The 17,946-nt window shown below is 40.9% G+C and overlaps 1 protein-coding gene across 1 annotated transcript in view; it reads left to right on the top strand.

Moving 5' to 3' along the window:
- SMC2 (structural maintenance of chromosomes 2) overlaps positions 1 to 17,946 on the top strand; it is a 215,027-nt gene that overhangs the window by 153,611 nt on the left and 43,470 nt on the right. The window contains exons 17-19 of the mRNA XM_029614730.1: positions 11,650 to 11,843; positions 15,047 to 15,190; positions 16,364 to 16,558. Of these exons, the coding sequence (XP_029470590.1) occupies positions 11,650 to 11,843; positions 15,047 to 15,190; positions 16,364 to 16,558 (533 nt within the window). The remainder of the gene's footprint in view (positions 1 to 11,649; positions 11,844 to 15,046; positions 15,191 to 16,363; positions 16,559 to 17,946) is intronic.

Raw genomic sequence — 17,946 nt, 5'->3', positions numbered from 1 at the left:
AAGTGTGTTTTCTGGGAGGCCTATATATAGAGAATTACAGTAATCCAGTCCAGAGAAAATGAGTGATTGCAGAATAGTCCGGAAGTCATGAAAAAAAAGTAGAGGACGTAGCCGTTTTAAGAGTTGAAGTTTATAGAAGGAGTTCCTAGTTAACATGGATATGTGTTGTTTTAGTGAAAGATCTGTATTGATAGTTATGCCTAGATTTTTTGCAGATTTTGAAATGGGGATGGTTGTTCCGTTATTTGGTGGCTGCATACAAAGTTTTCTTATTGGAAAACTGAGATAACGTGACTTCTTATTTTCCTATTCTGTTCACTCTTTAGACATTGCAGAGGGTAAGACGATTCCATTATGGTCAATATTGGAAAGTGCTCAGGATCCTTCTTTCTCTCTCTCTGTCTCTTTATGAACTGGTAAAGGTTTGTGCTTATGGAATAAGTGTAGCATCCAGGATAGCAACTCAAAGATTTCTCTGGCTGCTCAGTTGGTCAGCAGATGCTATCTTCAAATCCAACTTTACAGAGTTTCTATTTAAAGATCAAACTTTGGAGAGAAAAAAATTAATGGGGGGGGGGGGGTGAGGATGGATCTACAGGTGCTTGGAGGGCCCTATCTCAGGTGTAGGAGAAAGGCGACCATCTCTATCTATTTTATTAGAGATTAGTCCAAATTACAAAGGACTACCAAACAATGAAAACCAAACAAACTGGCTAGGCCCTGGAATTCTCTTGTTCTGGTTCCAATGCTGTAGGATTTCCCTTTCTCACTCAACCTGGCAAGGGAAGAATGTGGACAGAGGTTTTCTCATCTTGACCTCTGTAATTCTGATGCCGACAGGACCGGAAAGCCTAGGTTTCTACTCAATTTACTTTGGGGTCCCAATTCTGGACCTAAAGGAGGTCGTCAACTTCTAGAATATGGCCCTGAAGGGAACTTTATTCTAGTCATTATGGCAGTGCAGAAAGGAGAATTTCTGATTTCTTTGGACTTAGTGGAAGCTTATCTTCATATTCCAATCTGGGAGGATCACCAGCATTTTTTGTTTTGCAGTGTTGTCAGTTTCAGGCTCTTCTCTTGGGTTGGCCACAGCACTGAGGGTCCTGCTCAAAGATAATGGTGGAAAGGGCAGCAGCACTGCACAAGAATAATATGTGGTGCTCCCTTATCTGGATGTGGGCTGGCATGAATGAAGTCCTTCGTAGGAGCATCACTGCCCCTCAGAGGGTGAACTGTTAGTTGCAGGACTTGGGATGGATTGTATCTTTTCCCAAGGCAAATCTTTAGCCGTTTCAGACACTGAATTATTTGTGGAGCACACTGTCAGGAGATGAACTGGAAAATAAACTATCTGGAAGCCAGGGAAGTTTGGCTGGTTTGCCTCAAGTTCATGCCTCGGTTGTTAGCTTATATAAATCATCAAGGTGGCATTCAGAGTCCTCATGCTGCATTGGCCAAAAAAACGAATTTGCAAGCCTTGCAGGCAAATTTCCTCAGTCATAATGTTGTAGACCTGGGGGAGTGGTTTCTCTTAAAAGGCATTCCATCAGATTGCTGCCAGATGGGGTCTGCCAGGGTTGCATTGAAGGTGTCTGGTTGGAATGTGATGACATGCAGTGTTCAGCTGCAGAAGACACTCTCCTTCGTCCAGATTCGATAGTCTAGTTCAGGATTGGCTGATGCCAAGGTCTTCGATCTAATTGTTTTTAGATGGAGTTTACTGGGTCTGGTTTTGATGACTTGCAGCGCGAATGCAAAAGTGCAGCGTTTTTACATTCTCGGAAGAGATCATAGATTAACCAGCATAGATGCTTTAGTGCAAGATTGACCGCAGGAGAAGAGGCTGTACTTATTTCCTCCTTGATCTATGATTGGATGGATGCTTCAGAATATAGTGGGGCATTTAGGCCTGATTCTTTTGATGGCCCTGGATTGTCCTAATAAGCCTTGGTATGTGGAACTTTGACCTCTGTTTGCCAGTTTCTTCCACTACGCCAAGTTTCTCTTGGTCAGGGACTGATATTTCATGAGTCTGCAGATCCTTTTTGTCTTGTGGTCTGGCCCTTGAAAGGATATACCTGGTGAGGAAACGTTCCTTGGCTGTGGTGAACACGCTTTTGAAGGCGTGGAAATTTTTCTACGTCCTTGACTAACATCCATTTCTGGAGAACATTTGAGGATTGGTGCTCAGAACGACGGTGTGTACTAGATCAGGCTTCAGTATTCTTATTCTAGGTTTTCCACAAGAAGGTCTTGCTAAGGGACTGGACCTTATTACTCTGAAAATGCATGTAGCAATTCTATCTTTCTAGAGAGATCGCATTTGCATTTAGGGTAGGCTTAACTTCTTGACGTGTCTAGACCTTGAAGAGTTAATCACATTTGGCCTCCCCTCTGAACTCCAGTTCCTCTTTGGGATTTTAACTTGGTCATTTTTTTTTTCACCTCTTAGGTACATCTTCTTGTATGGAGGCATCTCTTGCAATCTCAGAATTACCAATGCATTTCAGAGATCAGATCATCTTTTTAAACATAAGATATGCCATATTGGGTCAGACAGAGTCCATCAAGCCCAGCATCCTGTTTCCAATAGTGGCCAATCCAGGCTACAGGTACATGAAAGTACCCAAGCATTAAATAGATCTCAAGCTACTATTGCTTATTAATTAATAATAATTTATGGATTTTTCCTCTAGGAACTTATCCAAACCTTTTTTAAACCCACTTGCACTAACTGCCGTAACCATATCCTCTGGCAATAAATTCAAGAGCCTAACTATGCACTGAGTGAAAAAGAATTTTCTTTGATTTGTTTTAAATGAGCTACTTGCTAACTTCATGGAGTGCCCCCTAGTCCTTCTATTATCTGAGAGAGAGTAAATAACTGATTTACATTAACTTGTTCAAGTCCTTTCATGATTTTGTAGACCTCTAATCATATCCCCCCTCACTCATCTCTTCTCCAAACTGAACAGTCTTAACTTCTTTATCCTTTCCTCATAGGGGAGCCATTCCATGTCCCTTAACGTGGTTGCTCTTCTCTGCACTCTCCAGTGCAAAAATATCTTTTTTGAGATGTGGCGACCAGAACTGCACACAGTATTCAAGGTGCCGTCTCACCATGGAATGATACAAAGGCATTATGACATCCACCATTTTATTTGCCATTCCCTTCCTAATCATTCCCAACATTGTTTGCTTTTTTGACCACCATAGCACACTGTTGTTCTCCATTGTGATGTGAAGAAAGGAGAGGTGGCCTTCCATACTACAGTGGCATGCTGGATTGAAGAAGTGATTATGGCAGCCTATGTGGATTCTATTGTGCCTTTACCAAGATAGATTCAAGCTCATCCTACAAGATCGTAGGCTACATCGTGGGCGGAGCTGCAAGTGTATCTCCATACAAAAGATCTATAGAGTGGCAACAGGTCATCCTTTCGGCACATTTAAGGATCCTGAAAGACACTAAGCCCTTTAAAAGAGCCCTCAAAACTCATCTTTTCATATTGTCATTTGATACTATTTAGCAAATATTTTCCCTGCAGTTGTATGTTCCCTTTCTTATTTCTTGTTACCTGCCTATTTGTAAATGAAGTGTGTTTATCTTTGTACTCTATTTTGATATTTATGTAAGTTCTTTTGTACCCTGCCCTGAACCATGGAAGGGTGGGTAATACAAATTTTAAAAAATAATAAATAGTTTCACCTACACCAAGTTTGGCGAGAACATCCTCTTCCTTATCACCTCACAAGACCAGTCCAGGACTTATGGGTTTAGCATCCCTGCCAGCAGATGGAAACAGAGAAGATTCTAATTTGCTGACTTTACCTCTTAGAGGACACAGTAAAGCCTGCAGCACATCAGTATTTCTCTGTCTCCAGCAGATGACAGAAGTGCTGAATTCTGCAGCCTGGAAAAGTGGAGGTAAATTGCTCACAGGAAGTTTTGTCCTTGTGCATTCTTGAGGACGGAGTAGAGACTTGTGGAAAGAGGGGAGATTGGCTGGCTCCTCCAGTATAGGAGGATTAGATAGCCGGTGCTGCTGGCTCCCTCATTCCTTCCTGCCTGACTGACTTTCTGCCCTTCTTCCCTTACCTGCAGCTTGTCCCTGGCAGGAAAAGAGAGGCTGCTTCTCTGACTTCCTTTCAGCATGCTTTCAGGGAAGTATGCTCTTTTTGCTTTTAAAGTTTACAAAAAAAACAGTGGGTAAAGGAAATAAAACAATGGCTCTGACGGCTAATAGGGGAGGTACCTCTGGTTTGCTTTAAAGCTATTTTCATCAGAGAGAGCTTGCAGCAGTAAAGTATCTTTCCTTTATATTTATTTATTTGTTTATTTATTTATTTCTTCAATGGCTTGTCTTGTTGGCTCCCGCGAAGCTTGGTAAGTGTTACAGCTTGTGTGGAGATTGCTTTGGGAGCTCTGCTGCCGCCAGGGTCTGCCGCAATTATTTACAGGGAAACTCTTTGGCAGCTTCTTCAACTGTGGTAGACGCTCTTGCTTTGGGCTGCATGTAAGAGGGGTCTGAGCAGATTACAGTGATGGCTGAGACCTGCTCTGATCAAGGTACCTCTGGGGTTTAAATGAAGCCATTTTACTGATTCCAGAAGGCAGTGGCTCTAAGGAGGGAGTCCTTTACTGAGCCTCCAAAATCTTTTTCGTGTAGCAGACACTGCTAATTTGCCTCAGAGGAAAGTCCAGTGGTGGTAAAGATATTGAATTTTTGTTTGTCGTCTTCCATCCCTTTTTCACCTGAGTTTGTGCTTTTAATGCATGGGAGTCTTCTGTTTTGAGGAGAGGATCCCTCGGGGGAGATCCGATTTTAATGTAAGCTCAGGAGAAAAGAATTTTAGGTCTTGATTTTTTTTGAAGGGACCCAGTCTGGATCCATAGGTTAATTTGGAGAGGATTTTGATAGTTTCAGGGGCTGAGTCTGAAGAAGAGCTGATTGAGTTATTTGGAAGAGGAACCACTGGAAGAGCATGAAATTTCCCCAGTGGAAAGAGATGATCCCAAAATGGTCAGATTACCATGGCTTGTGCAAGAATAAATGGATGTTCCTCTCTTCTAAACAGAGTTGGGCATCAAGGATGCTCTTGTAGAGCCTACTACAGAAGAAGATCCTATTGTAGAAGGTCTGTATAGATATAAGACTTTCCATTTCCATAGGACAGTGAAGGCTTTGGTGTCAGCTGAATGGGAGTCACTATGGCAAAACTTTATCCACTGCCTTCAGAGGAGTTGGACCTTTTTGAAGTGTTTGGTTTCAGTGGTCATGTAAAAGACCACTGTTCCTATGGAAGGTAGTGCTTCTTTAAATATCAAAGATATCCTTGAGCAGTTTTTTGAGGTGTCAGACCTTGCTTTTCAAGCTGCAGTTTGCAGTAGTTTTATGTCCAGATCTTATTTGAATTGTGTGCAGAAAGTTCCCATAGATAATGCTTCAGAGATTTTTTCATTGAGAGAAGCAGAAAATTAGAGGCTGGAGATGCTTATTTGGCAGATTCTTTCTATGACCATATAGGATCTTGGCTAGAAGTATGGCTTCTTCTGTAGCTGCTTCTCGTTTACTCTGATTACAAAACTGGTCAGCAGATACTTCATCTAAGGCAATGCTAAGCAAATTGCCCTTTAAGGGGAATTTGCTTTTTGGTGAATATTTTGAAAAACTAGTTAAACATTATGAGGATAAGACCCTTAATTTGCCGAAAGATAGCTCAAGAGGATCTTATAGGGGAGGACCTTCTAGACTTAGGTTTAGCGATACAAGGAAGTACAGGCCTGGAAGTCGCCATCCTTTCAGAAGGGTCACCCCAGTGGCAGATCACACTCCTTTCGTTCACCTTTGTGGCAGGTACCAAATTTTCCCAATGAGATTCAAGGGGCTCATTCTCCTTGCCCACAAATAGGACATTTTTCCCAATTTTATGGGGAATGGGTCCGCCTAACTATGAATCAGTGGGTCCTTTCTGTGATAAGATGGTTATGCCTTAGATTTTTCACATCCTTTGATAGAGCATTTGTGGAGTCCCCATGCTTCTTTCTGGTAAAGAGCGTGGCAGTAAGCATGACTTTAGATTGCATTCTTCAGTTAGCAGCTGTTGACATGGTACCAGTGGAGCAAAAGAAAGAGAGTTCTTTCAGGCCTATTCTGGATCTGAAGAGAATAAACAAGGCATTGAAGGAGCCCCATTTCCAAAAGAAGACTCTTCGCTCTGTAATGTTAGCAGTGAGAAGAGGGGGAGTTTCTGATCTCCTTAGATCTTATGGAAGCTTATCTCCACATTACACGCACCAATAATATATCAGGTTTTCATTCCTGGGGGTCATACTTTCAGTTTCTTGTGCTTCCCTTTAGATTGGCAACAGCTCCAAGGACCTTTTCCAAGGTAATAGTGGTTATAGCAACAGCCTTGTGTAAGCAGGGGGAGGTAGTTCATCCCTATTTGGGGATGTCCAATCAACTCTGCATGGTCCAATACTTAGAAACTGTAAATCCTCTAATTCAACCCCCAGATGGCAATGGTGAACACCCTTCACCACTCCTGGTTGCGGAGTGGTGCTTACACAATCTCCTTCAATCTATCTATGAATTTCTCATACTGTATTGTGTAATTTAACTACTTCCATCGAAGATCCATGTATGGCTGGTTTCAGAGCCAATATCTTTTAGGTTGATGTCCATGTCAGGATGGTAGATGTTCTTTGCTTTGGAAAGCACCACCTTGGAGGAAAGCCTTAGAAGTATGGACGCTCAAATTAAAACGTCACAGCGCTTCTAATATGCTTTTTTCAAGCCCATGTTTCCAGTGATAGTGGCTTCTGGATTGCGCTACATAGCAAAACTCAGTCACACAGAATCAACCTAGTAAGTCCAGCCCAAGTTTGGACTCAAGTTATACTCAGAGTATATTTGTACACAAGAGCTCCAAAGATTGCTGAATTCTCGAGAATGGGGACTCTACATGCCCTCTGCAATTCTCATTGTTCAGTCTTCCATTCAGTTCTGCCTCACCTTGCACAACTCCGCCTCAATGTGGCGTCCTTTCTCCCCAATGGCAGTACAACCTGTACCTCCACATCATCCTGCACAAGGGTTCCACTGCCGATACTTCCTTACACCTAAGAAATCTGGGAGATAGACACCAAACACCTTCCTTTCCCACAATAGGGAAATTGATTATGTGCTGTAGTCCTAAAATATGCTTATGCACCTATTTCTATCCATCCTTTCCAAGGATCTTTCCTACGCTCCATGGTAGTGGAAAACGCCTATCAATGCTAACAGCTCCCCTTCGATCCATTGTCAGCACTGGGAGTTTTTCACCAGATGTCTTTCTGCAGAAGCAGAGCACCTGTAATGCCAGAGCATCCATTTTCTTTCCCATACCCAGACAGTTGGCTGATGACAGCACTCAGGATAGCGGACTAACCTCCCTGATAGATTCATTTATTCATGTTCCAATTTTGATAATCTTCGAATAGTCAACTCTGATTCCTTCCCAAGAATTAAGTTTTCTTTGAGCATGAATAGTTTTTCTGCAGGGGGTGGAATTTTTTCTCCCAAAAGCTCGAGCAAATACTTTAAAATTATTTGCTGATAAGTAGTAATTAGATGTTGTTCAGTCCTTCAGCAAGAGGATATGCTAGTTCTCTTAGAACACATGGGGGCATTCATCCAAGCTGACACCGCATATGCCCTCCACTGCTGAGTCTTTGCTCCCATTAGAATCATCTACCCAGCCATTTTTAACCAAACTCCATATCTAGTCAGAAGAAACGAATTGAGCTGGTGCCTAACTCCTGTCCTACTTCAAGTAGAAGCTCCACTCTATTTCCTCCCTTTGACAAGGTATGTACCCAGGGACCATGGAACACCTTAAGAACAGGGCTTAGCTATCTGATCCTAGTCCACCTAAGACAGGGCATTCTGGGTACAGGGTGTCTCCTCTGGCCTAGGATGTAATATAGACTGAGTGGAGAGCAAGGCAAGGCCCCAGGACTCCAATAACATAAGGGACAGACAGCCCCTTGAGAATAACTGGCTTATTTATGTTGCTGTGTAAAATAGGAAAAGGCAGTTCTTTGCAAAGCTAACCTGAGTTTGTGTTTTGCGTATTGTGAATGATGGACTGTAAAATAAAGCACTTACAAAAGGAAAAAGCCTTTATCGCTCATGTCTGCGCCACACTCTCTATCCATCCAATGAGGGTACTTCACATCTTTTTAAAAAAAAAAAAAAAGGGGGGGGGTTGAAGAAACAAAATACTTACACATTCCCCTTTCAAACGCAAACAACTTGGGCTCTTATGGGAAGCCAACTTTGAATCACCGTTCTGTAGTTGAGCGATTTTGTACGCTCTAACATCTTTTATACATCCTGTCTTAACTAGGAGCTTCCTAATTCATACAAATATCAAGTACCTATGTCATACTAAACAATTAGGCATTTAGTATCATGGTTTTTGACTTATTAAGATGCAAAAATGGAATTACGTAGGCAATCGCCAAGCTGTTGTGCAGATTATGTATCCTCCAATGATCACCACCAATATGCCTGATCACCTACCCTGGCTTTCTCGTCCTCTCAAGTGGCCATTCCAAAAATTAACAGGTGACAGTCTGTTTGGCTTCTGGGAACTTCTAAGGATTAACCTATATTTATTTATTTGTTTGTTTATTTATTTAAAATTTTTATATACCGACATTCATCCAGGATATCACATCGGTTTACAGTGTAACACAAACAAACGCCAGGCATGGCGCTTTACATTAAAGAAAATAGAAAACTGGATAAGTTTTCCTCTATTCTTCCCAGCAAAGTCTAGTTCCTGCTTTTCCAAAGAACAGAACTCACGTACAATTTTTCGCCAATCCCACTAAAAGCCAAAACAATCTGTAGAGTGCTTGAACATGGGGCATATTTAATCCTAATAACACCCATGTCACCAACACAGGCTTACTTTGGATGATTGATATAACTCCTAGATGAAGGAAGTCTTTTGGCCTTCAAAGCTACCATTCCCCAATTAGGCTGCTTGACGATTGAATGAATGGTCTGAGATCTGTCCATGCCTAACCAAGACTGACGAGGACATAATGCTCACGGTTTGCAACACATCAACTAGAAGAGCTTTCAGATTTAAAGAATGGAAAGGAATTCCCATGATACCTTTTATCCAAATTGTCCATAATTCTAGAAGTGTACTAAACTGCTTGTTTCTTGCTATCTGCTTCAGGTTTACCACCTCATCGGTAAGAATTCTCAGTGCCAAAGCAGCCTTTCATGTTCAGGTTATCAGGAATTCAACATTATATCATCCACTGACATCGACAGTATGGACCAATTATAGCAAATTAAGTCTCTGGTATTTAAACCACTGCTTGGGTTAGATCTGGCTATCATTCAGAGTCAGTTTCTGGAGCCCCTAGCTCAACTACTAGAGCTTGCTTCTTTTAGGGTTGTTTTTTTTTCCATAGCAAGTACTATTTCTTACAGCAGTAATCTCAACTAGAATATTGGATATCCTCATACCTTAGTCCATTATCCACCTTATGTGCAGTTCTTCTTAGACCATGTGCTATTCTGTCACCGATTGTCAGCTTCCTGCATGCATTGGATTCTGAAGCAATATTAGCTTACTGCAAAAGCCTCAACCATTTCACTAGTCTTCTCAACTATTTGTCTCTTAAAATTCCTACAGTCTGAGCATAGCAATGCCCATATGTACATTGCCCAGCTAGATAAGACTATACTACTCGCAATGTTTTAGCAACCCAGTGAATAGCAGACATAATGGTGGTTCACCGATGTATTGTCATGCATGTGTCAATAGCTCATCTATGAGCAGGACTACTTCCAAACATTTGCAAAGCTTCCTCTTAGTTTTCTTCGCTTCATTTCGTCCACTACTATCTGGTCAACCTGTCAAAGACAGGCAGTCATTTTGGAGAAGAGGTTTTGCATTCTCCGTTCTCCGAGTAGTCTTCTTTCCATTGTGGGGTTCAGGTTGCTTTTCAGTTAACCCTCTGCCACAACCCTGAGCCTGCCTTTTGGCAGACAAAGCAAGTTTGCTTACTGTAAACTGTGTTTTCCATAGATAGCAGGATAGCCTGTATCCATGGAGAGTCTACTACCTAGCTAGATTTAGCTCTGAAATCGACTGAGGTCGCTCACTAGGAAATGCTTGGGTAGGAATTCCTGCATAGGATCAGTAGAACAAAAGCTCTACTGAGCTAAGAGAGGGGTCCCTTCCATGCCACTGGATGACCTCACCTGCATGTAATGGCTAATTCATTCTATCATCTATGAAAAACACTGTTTACAGTAAGAGAAATTGCTTTTCCTCTTTTTCTGAATTAACATTGTTTTGTTAAATGGTGAGTTGGATATAGCTAAATAGACTTAACATTTTCATAGCCACCTTTAGATAAGCAAGTTATTCCAGATATGTAAGAAAGCTAGTTCTGGCACCAGAGTATCTCCTTTCAAGCCAACAATAAATAGTTGGGTATGACAAAAACAAAACAAAAAAAAACCCTTTTATAGCTCTCTGGGACATGCTTCTGGGCTACATACTGGTTTCAGAGATAGTGTGACAGAAATCGTATGGCTACCAAGTTTTGGAGGGATTTCTTTCACTCTGCATTATGCTGACTCCCACATTTAGACTGGATACTGTGAGTAGGGTACATTTCTTCAAACTGTACTATATTTCATTGTGAGAATAGAGACTTGTAAATCTGTTTGGAAGACCACTTTTGAAAAGTCATTTACAGTAGAGGAGTAAACTGGCTTTCTGAAAATTCCCTTAACTTTTCTATGGGTAAAAGTATATGTGGAGATCAAATCATGAGTTTTTACCTGTGGCAAAATTAGGTGGACTTGGAAGCGGGATTAGGTCAGGAGAGGTAATAACTCAGTTTTGCCTTTCAAAACTACTTACTTTATTTTGAAGGGAAAAAATGCCCATTGAAAAAAAACTACAGATCCATACGGGTACTTATTTTTTAGGCGGTTTCAAAGGGAAAGATGTTTGTAGGTTCCCTTTGAGAACTGGTGCAAAGCCCTTGGATAAAAGTACCAGCGGATTTAACATGTATAGTTGCAATTTTGAAAATTGCCTCCTTAAAAAGTTTCTCAGCTTAGTTGGATATACCTCTTTAAAAAATCCTATAGATTTGTCAAGCTGAACGAACATATCTCATTTGAGAAAGAGCTGCATTTGTGGGGAAAATCCCAGTTGGCTCTTTGAAAAATCTGACTTGAATCAATGAATTCTTTGGAATTTTTTAAATCTTGTATGGGTATTTTTTGGATCCACTTTAGATTTTCTTTGTTTATGATCAGTGTTTTTACGTTACTTTCATTTTAGGCCTATGAGTGCTACTATGGAAGAGTATGGTGCTTTTCAACAACGGAGCAGGCACTGGAGCTGGAGAAGAACCCAGTTCTGTTATTTACTAGCCATTGGGCTGCCAGATTTAGCATATTTTGTATATAAAATGTGATGCTGGCAGGAATTTCAAAATATTACATCTTGTAATAGGGGTGTCTTATCATTAACTTTTTTTAAATGATTCAAATCCACAAGTAATGAATGAGCAGACACTTTCAACACAGTTCTTGATTTGGAATGTTTCAGAGGAAAGTCAGGAAACACTCAAGAAAACAAAGGAGGTTCAAATGAAAGCTGAGGAGAAATACAAAGTTTTGGAGAATAAAATGAAGAATGCTGAAGCTGAGAGGGAGAAAGAACTTAAGGAGGCCCAGCAAAAACTGGATGCAGCCAAAAAGAAAGCAGATGCTTCCAACAAAAAGATGAAAGAAAAGCAGCAGGTAAAACTTGACTAGAAGTTGTACTTTTAGCCAGTGAAGTAGTACTCCTATCAAATATGTTTTATATAAAGTGCATTAGATAGTTAAAGCAAACAAAATATCATGGGGCAGGGCAAAAAAACCTGAGTGAAAAAAAATGTGTGTGCAAGTCATAGTGCTCAAATTCATGCACTCTCATAGTCTCTTAAGAGCAAGCTGGGAGTTGAGGTACCGAGTGGCTCAAACTCTGTATGAGATCTGCGAGATGCCAGAAGGCAGCAGTGTGGAAGCCAGAGAGCAATGCTGTGAAACCTTTTAGGAAAGCTCAGTGAACCCAGGTTGAAAAACACTGCTAAAGAGGCATGTTAAAGTCTGCACCATTCAGGCACTGAAAATATCAAAAGGCAAACTTAGTTGAAGAAATTTGAAAACCTACAGTGTGAAGTTGAGTCCACGCTTTGTCTAAATGCTGTTGACTAGATTCTACATCTTGTTGGGGTGATAGAAATTGGTAAGTCAGTAATTATAAAGATAATGTCAACTCCCACTCCTTGTCTGTCTTTTTTTTTTTTAATCTCAATTAGTTCTGATTTCTTTTTTTTTTGGGTTAAAAATTATAAAACAGTATTTTCTCATTCTGCTGCACTAGTCCAAACGTGTGGTTTACCCCCACCTACTAGCAGATGGAGACACACACTTTTTTCTTTGACGATATCACCAATATATAGGATATTTTGGAAAGTGATAAATAAATGTGATGTCGATAATAGGATGGTGCAGTGCAGCGAGAGGCCAATATTCTCTATCTTCAGCAGATAGTGGACATGTACTGGACTAGTGCAGCAGGTTTTTCTAGCTCATAGATCTTGTTCTCCAGGCCTTGTTCCTTTGTAGAGCCAGACTGAATCCCCTAGTAAAACAGGTTCTTCAGCTCCCAAGACATCAAGTTTTTGAACTGGTTCTCTGGTAAAATGGGACCCCCAGTCCAGGCTCCCTGGGAGAGACCCCCGGCAAAGCAGGATGGATGAGGTAGTTCTTAGGATTCCTGTTGTGCCCTGGATGTGCCTAGGGGTTGCAAAGGATTCAGGAGAGGACCCATTCCAGATGGTTCCTTCTGCTGTCTAGAGTCTAGATTGTTTCCCTTATCCCTCCTTCCTCCCGCCACCACTACCATTTCTGAGCTGTTTCAGGCTTTCTGGGCTAGGCAGCAGGATAAAGCTACTTTTATTTAAAAAAAAAAAAAAAATTCCCTCTGCCAAGGCTGCTTGAAGCCTGGTGGTTTTGTTGGTGGCTACTTGCTTTGAGAGAGTTTGGGTGATGGCTTCCAGTATGTTGTGGGACTTTGGTCCTAATCAGTCAGTTTGGAGTTCCTTTTGACTGGCAGGGGAGCTAGTGTTGGAGAGGAAAGTTCTGTTTGGGAACTCCTTAGTACAGGCCTGATGCTAAAGGGGATTTGGGGGTCCTGGTACGTGAGTATCATAGCTGGCACTGTTTTTTGTTGAGACAGCTGTAGTAAAGGGTTAAGCAGAGGACACCAGTGCAGCAGGTTTGCAGGCACACAGGTAAGCTTTAAAGCAGACATACTAGTTGCCTAGTCTGCCATAGCAGTTTGTTTTTGTGGGATGGCTGCCATTTTTGTTATTTTTCCCATAGTCTTGCCTTGCTTTTATGGGCTTAAACTTTCCTCAGCTTGGGTTCTTAGGCCTTCCAGTGTTTCCAAAGGGGGAGGAATGCCAGGGAGACCCTTCAGGCATATTCTCCTCTTTCCCTGGTCATATTTTCTGACCTTTGAGATATTTTGCTGCAGGCTTTCTCTGTTATACAGCAGCATGGCAGGGTAAATAGTCCCAATGTCTCTGTGAATCAAATTAAAGGCCATGCAGCCCAAATGCGCCCCCCCCCCCCCCCCCCCCCCCGGAAAAAATAAGTACATTTAAAAAAAACAACCCAGAAATGATAGTCACAGGGCAATGCCTTGCCCTCTTCCAAAAACCCTCCCTTTTGTAAAAAGTCAAACCTCAAGCAAAATCCCCCACTACCACTTCCCTGGATCCCACCACCTAAGACAGTACCTGGTTGTCTAGTGTCTCCCATGCGCCCTAATATAAAAGATTTACCCTGGTGTTTAGCCCCTCCCCCTTACCTAAATAAGGCACAACAGTAGTGGCCTGTTGTGCTTCCTAGGCTCCAGGCTGGTCGATACCAACTCTCAAAATGGCACCAACCGCCCTTTCCCCATCATGTGATGGGGAAAGGCATCTGTCAGTGCCATTTTGGAAAATGACGTTGACCTGTTCAGAGCCTATGGATTACCAGGGTCACTTTCTTTAGGTAAAAGGGGGTCAGGGGGCAGGCCATTAGACCACCACGGACTAGGTGCTCTCTAAGGAGGAGTCCAGAAGGGTGTTTTGTTGAGGGGGTTGAATTTTTACAGAAGGGAGATGTTTGGAAAGTGGGCTGGGCATTGCCATGCAAATATTACATCTAGTTTTTAAACTTTTTCCCTTATTGGGCTGCCTCTATAAGTGGCAGAGGGGTGGGCTGGAGTCTTCCCAGACCCCATGGGGGGGGGGGGGAGCATTCTAGCACATTGGGGGAGGGGGGTAGTTTCTAGGCAGCATGACCCTTTCAACCAGGGCTGAGATTCTGCATCCAGAACCTTTGTTTGCAGCTACCCAAGAAGTTTTCCCCAGTTTTATATTCCCTCCCAAGCCATTTAGTCCTATCATTGCAGTGACTGTCTTCAGCTAGGGGGCCACACATGAGGGCTTCTTTCGGTGTCCTTCAATCATGGTCCCTAAGTCTGGCCAGTAGGTGTCATTGTGCAATGACTTATTTTGTTCTAATAAACCTATTTTATTTTGATTATTTTCTACTGAAGTGTTTTATTTGTGATAAGACTGCTATGTAATCTTATAATATGCTTTGAGCATTTACTGGAAGGTGTGAAATTTACTGAAATGATGTTACCGAGATCATCAGGCACCTCCATTACCAATAATAGGAACAGTTGCATGTACAATTTACTATATGTGCCTATATGTAAACCGTTGTGACTGTATTCTACTAAATGATGGTATAGAAAAGATTTTAAATAAATAAATAAGAAATAAATTATTATAGCAGTAAGTAGTACTGTCACCAGGGTGGTCCAGTACTAAATATTTTGTTCAAGTGTAAGACCTATAAACCAGCTTACTTGGAATGCTTTGAATCTTTTCTAGGAAGTGGATGCTTTAGTTTTAGAGCTAGAGGAGCTAAAGAGAGAACAGGCTACATACAATCAACAGATTGATGCTGTGGATGAAGCTATGAAAGCATACAATGAACAGATTGACAGCATGGCATCTGAAGTAGCAAAGAATAAGGTAAAATTAGCTTAAAAACAGCAGAGGTTGTTATTAAGAATAGAGATTCTCTGTAGACAACTGGGATGAATCATCCACACAGGTGGAAAATATGCTGGGTAAACTTGCAGGGATTACAATATGAAATCTCAATGTGTTCTGAACTTTCCACATGTCCCATTCCTGAATAAAGGAGTGAATAAATCAGTATTAAGTGTCGGGTACTTAATTTATTCACTCCTTTACTTACTACTGATTGGTCTATTCACGTCACATGTCAGTGAAAGGACCAATCCCCTTTCAGAAGGTTGTCCTGAAAGGGGATTGGTTCTTTCACTGACAAGTGTTGGTGAAAAGGACCAATTGGGAACAGACTTGCCAGGTGTTGGGAGTGAGCTCTGGGCCAGGCTGTTGTGGGCACACAGCCAAGTCTCCTGGGCATCTGATGCAGAGCGCTAGGGCCGCAAAAATTAGCCATTGTGTGTTCCTTTTAGTGCGGCAGCTCATTTGCCTGTTGCAAAGAGCACCCAGGAGAGGTGGATGTGCATGCATTCAAAAAATGTGCGCCCAATTTGGATACACGTTTTTTACACGATGATATTGCATCAGCCTATTAGAGAAAAGGATCCAAAATGTAAATATCTACATCCTATGTTATCCTCGCCCTTTCTTCTCTTTTCCCAGTTCTAGTACCTTGTTATTTGTAACTGCTTCCTCCTCACTAATAGATTACTCAATTTGTTATTTGTACACCCCTGTTTTATGTAAACCGGCATGATGTGATTGTATCATGAATGCCGGTATATAAAAATTTTAAATAAATAAATAAATTAAATAAATAAAATGAATGCCATGCCCTAAAATGAATTATTTTTAACTAGTAAACTGAATATGACCTGTCCATTGTAGAATATATTCAAATTGGCTGCACAAAAGTTTATAACTTTTTTGGGTTTGATGCCTACTTTTTTAAAATTTAGTAATTGCAACTTAAACTTTTTTTTTTTTAAAGAAAATCCATATTACAAGACATATCTTAAACTGAAGTGCTGGCATTCAGATCCTCACAACCATGCAGAGTTACTGTTCTGTGCAATACATTTTTAGCTGAATAATTATCCTAATTTGCTTTGAAGCAACTCACTTTTCTGCTTTTTCTGTCTGGCTATAATGAATGGGGTGTTTTTCTCATAGGAATCTGTAAAGAAAGCTCAGGAGGAGTTAGCTAGACAGAAGGAAGTGATCATGACACATGATAAAGAAATTAAAGATAAATCTTCAGAAGCAGCAAAACTTCGAGAACAAAGTAATGATCTACAGCTGAAGGTTAAAGAACTTGAACACAACATCAGTAAACACAAACGAGAAAGTGCAGATGCAGCTAGCAAGGTAACCTCTTCCTTTATCATTGATATGCTGATCTACCTTTTCTGTCATGATCCATGATCTCTATTTTCTGATTGTACTTAATTTGGAACATAAAGCAGAGGAGTTTGGAAGGAGACGAAGTCTTGATGATACCTTTTTTGCAAACGTGTTTTTCTCCCAGTCTCCAGTAGTTCCTTGTTTTATAAAAAGTTTAATCAGGAATATTAAAATGAAAATGTCTCATCTTAAAACAAATTTACAAGTATATAAAATGGCGAAGATAAGAAATAGGAAACACTTGCCAAAGCAGAAATATTCTGTGTTTGGTAGAATAGCTGGTACAATCCAATTCTGTTACTACCAATTTGACTAATAATTTTAAAGTGTCCTACATACCTATTTTCTTACCAAGATTTTGCTGTTTGTAGGCTTATAAACATTATTCGTACAAAAAGAAATGACAGTACAAGTGGATTCTTATGTTTTTTGTTTTGGTTTTTTTTTTTTAAAGGTAAAGGATTCAGTATTTTCTAAAACATTTTCAAGATTATTTTTATTCATTGACATTTTCTACAGTTCCCTTAAATTGATTTATCTCCACAGATTAGTTATGTTGTAAGTATTTCATGCATGTGCCAGGAACTCTTCAAATGAACACATTTATAATTCTGTGACATGCACCTGACTTTTGTCTGCTCATAGAAATCTAATCTATTATACACTTTGTTCTCATCTTATTAGATGTCTTGCTTGTCATGTTTCTCAAACGTGACATATATTCTAAGACATTGGTTTTTAACCACAATTTTTTTTTTTTATTTCTTCTTCATCCAGTCTAATCCAGGCTCATAGGCTATGCTCACCAACCAACAGCTTGAGATGGAGACTAACAGGTTTGCTAACTCTTTCTAAGCTCCCGTGCTGACCTTAGTCTGCCAGTATTCTCGGTCTCCAGCAGATGGTAGGCAAGCATCCCGTGCCTTGAGCTGAGGCCTGGTTAGGCCAGGTGAAGAAAGAATCTAAATTTTTTATCAAGGCAGCTCCTGAGGTGAGAGTCCAGTTGAGCACAGTCTGGATAGGAGCCGCTGCTGAGGTGAAAGTCCTGGACTCCCTCTCTCAGGGGTTTCTATTTTTGGATTAGGGTTACCAGGACTTCAGATCTGTGGTCTGCCTTCCGCTCCTTCCCTCCCTCTTCATTTTCCTCTGGGCCCTCTTCTTCAGCAGAGTTTTCTCTTCCCCAGGTTTAATAAAAAAGAGAGAGGAGCTTTTTTTGTCCTTTCCCTGATTCTGTCTGCAGTTCTTGCTTCATTAAAGTAAAAAAAAAAGAAGAAGAAATAGAGGAGCCATCTAAGAAAAGGATGCTTGTTCAGCATCAGATCTGGTTGTAATTGAGAAGCAATTGTATTGGC

Source organism: Rhinatrema bivittatum, chromosome 1, assembly GCF_901001135.1.
Source record: "Rhinatrema bivittatum chromosome 1, aRhiBiv1.1, whole genome shotgun sequence".
In the NCBI taxonomy this organism is placed as follows: domain Eukaryota; kingdom Metazoa; phylum Chordata; class Amphibia; order Gymnophiona; family Rhinatrematidae; genus Rhinatrema; species Rhinatrema bivittatum.
This window is presented reverse-complemented; position numbering and strand designations above follow the sequence as displayed.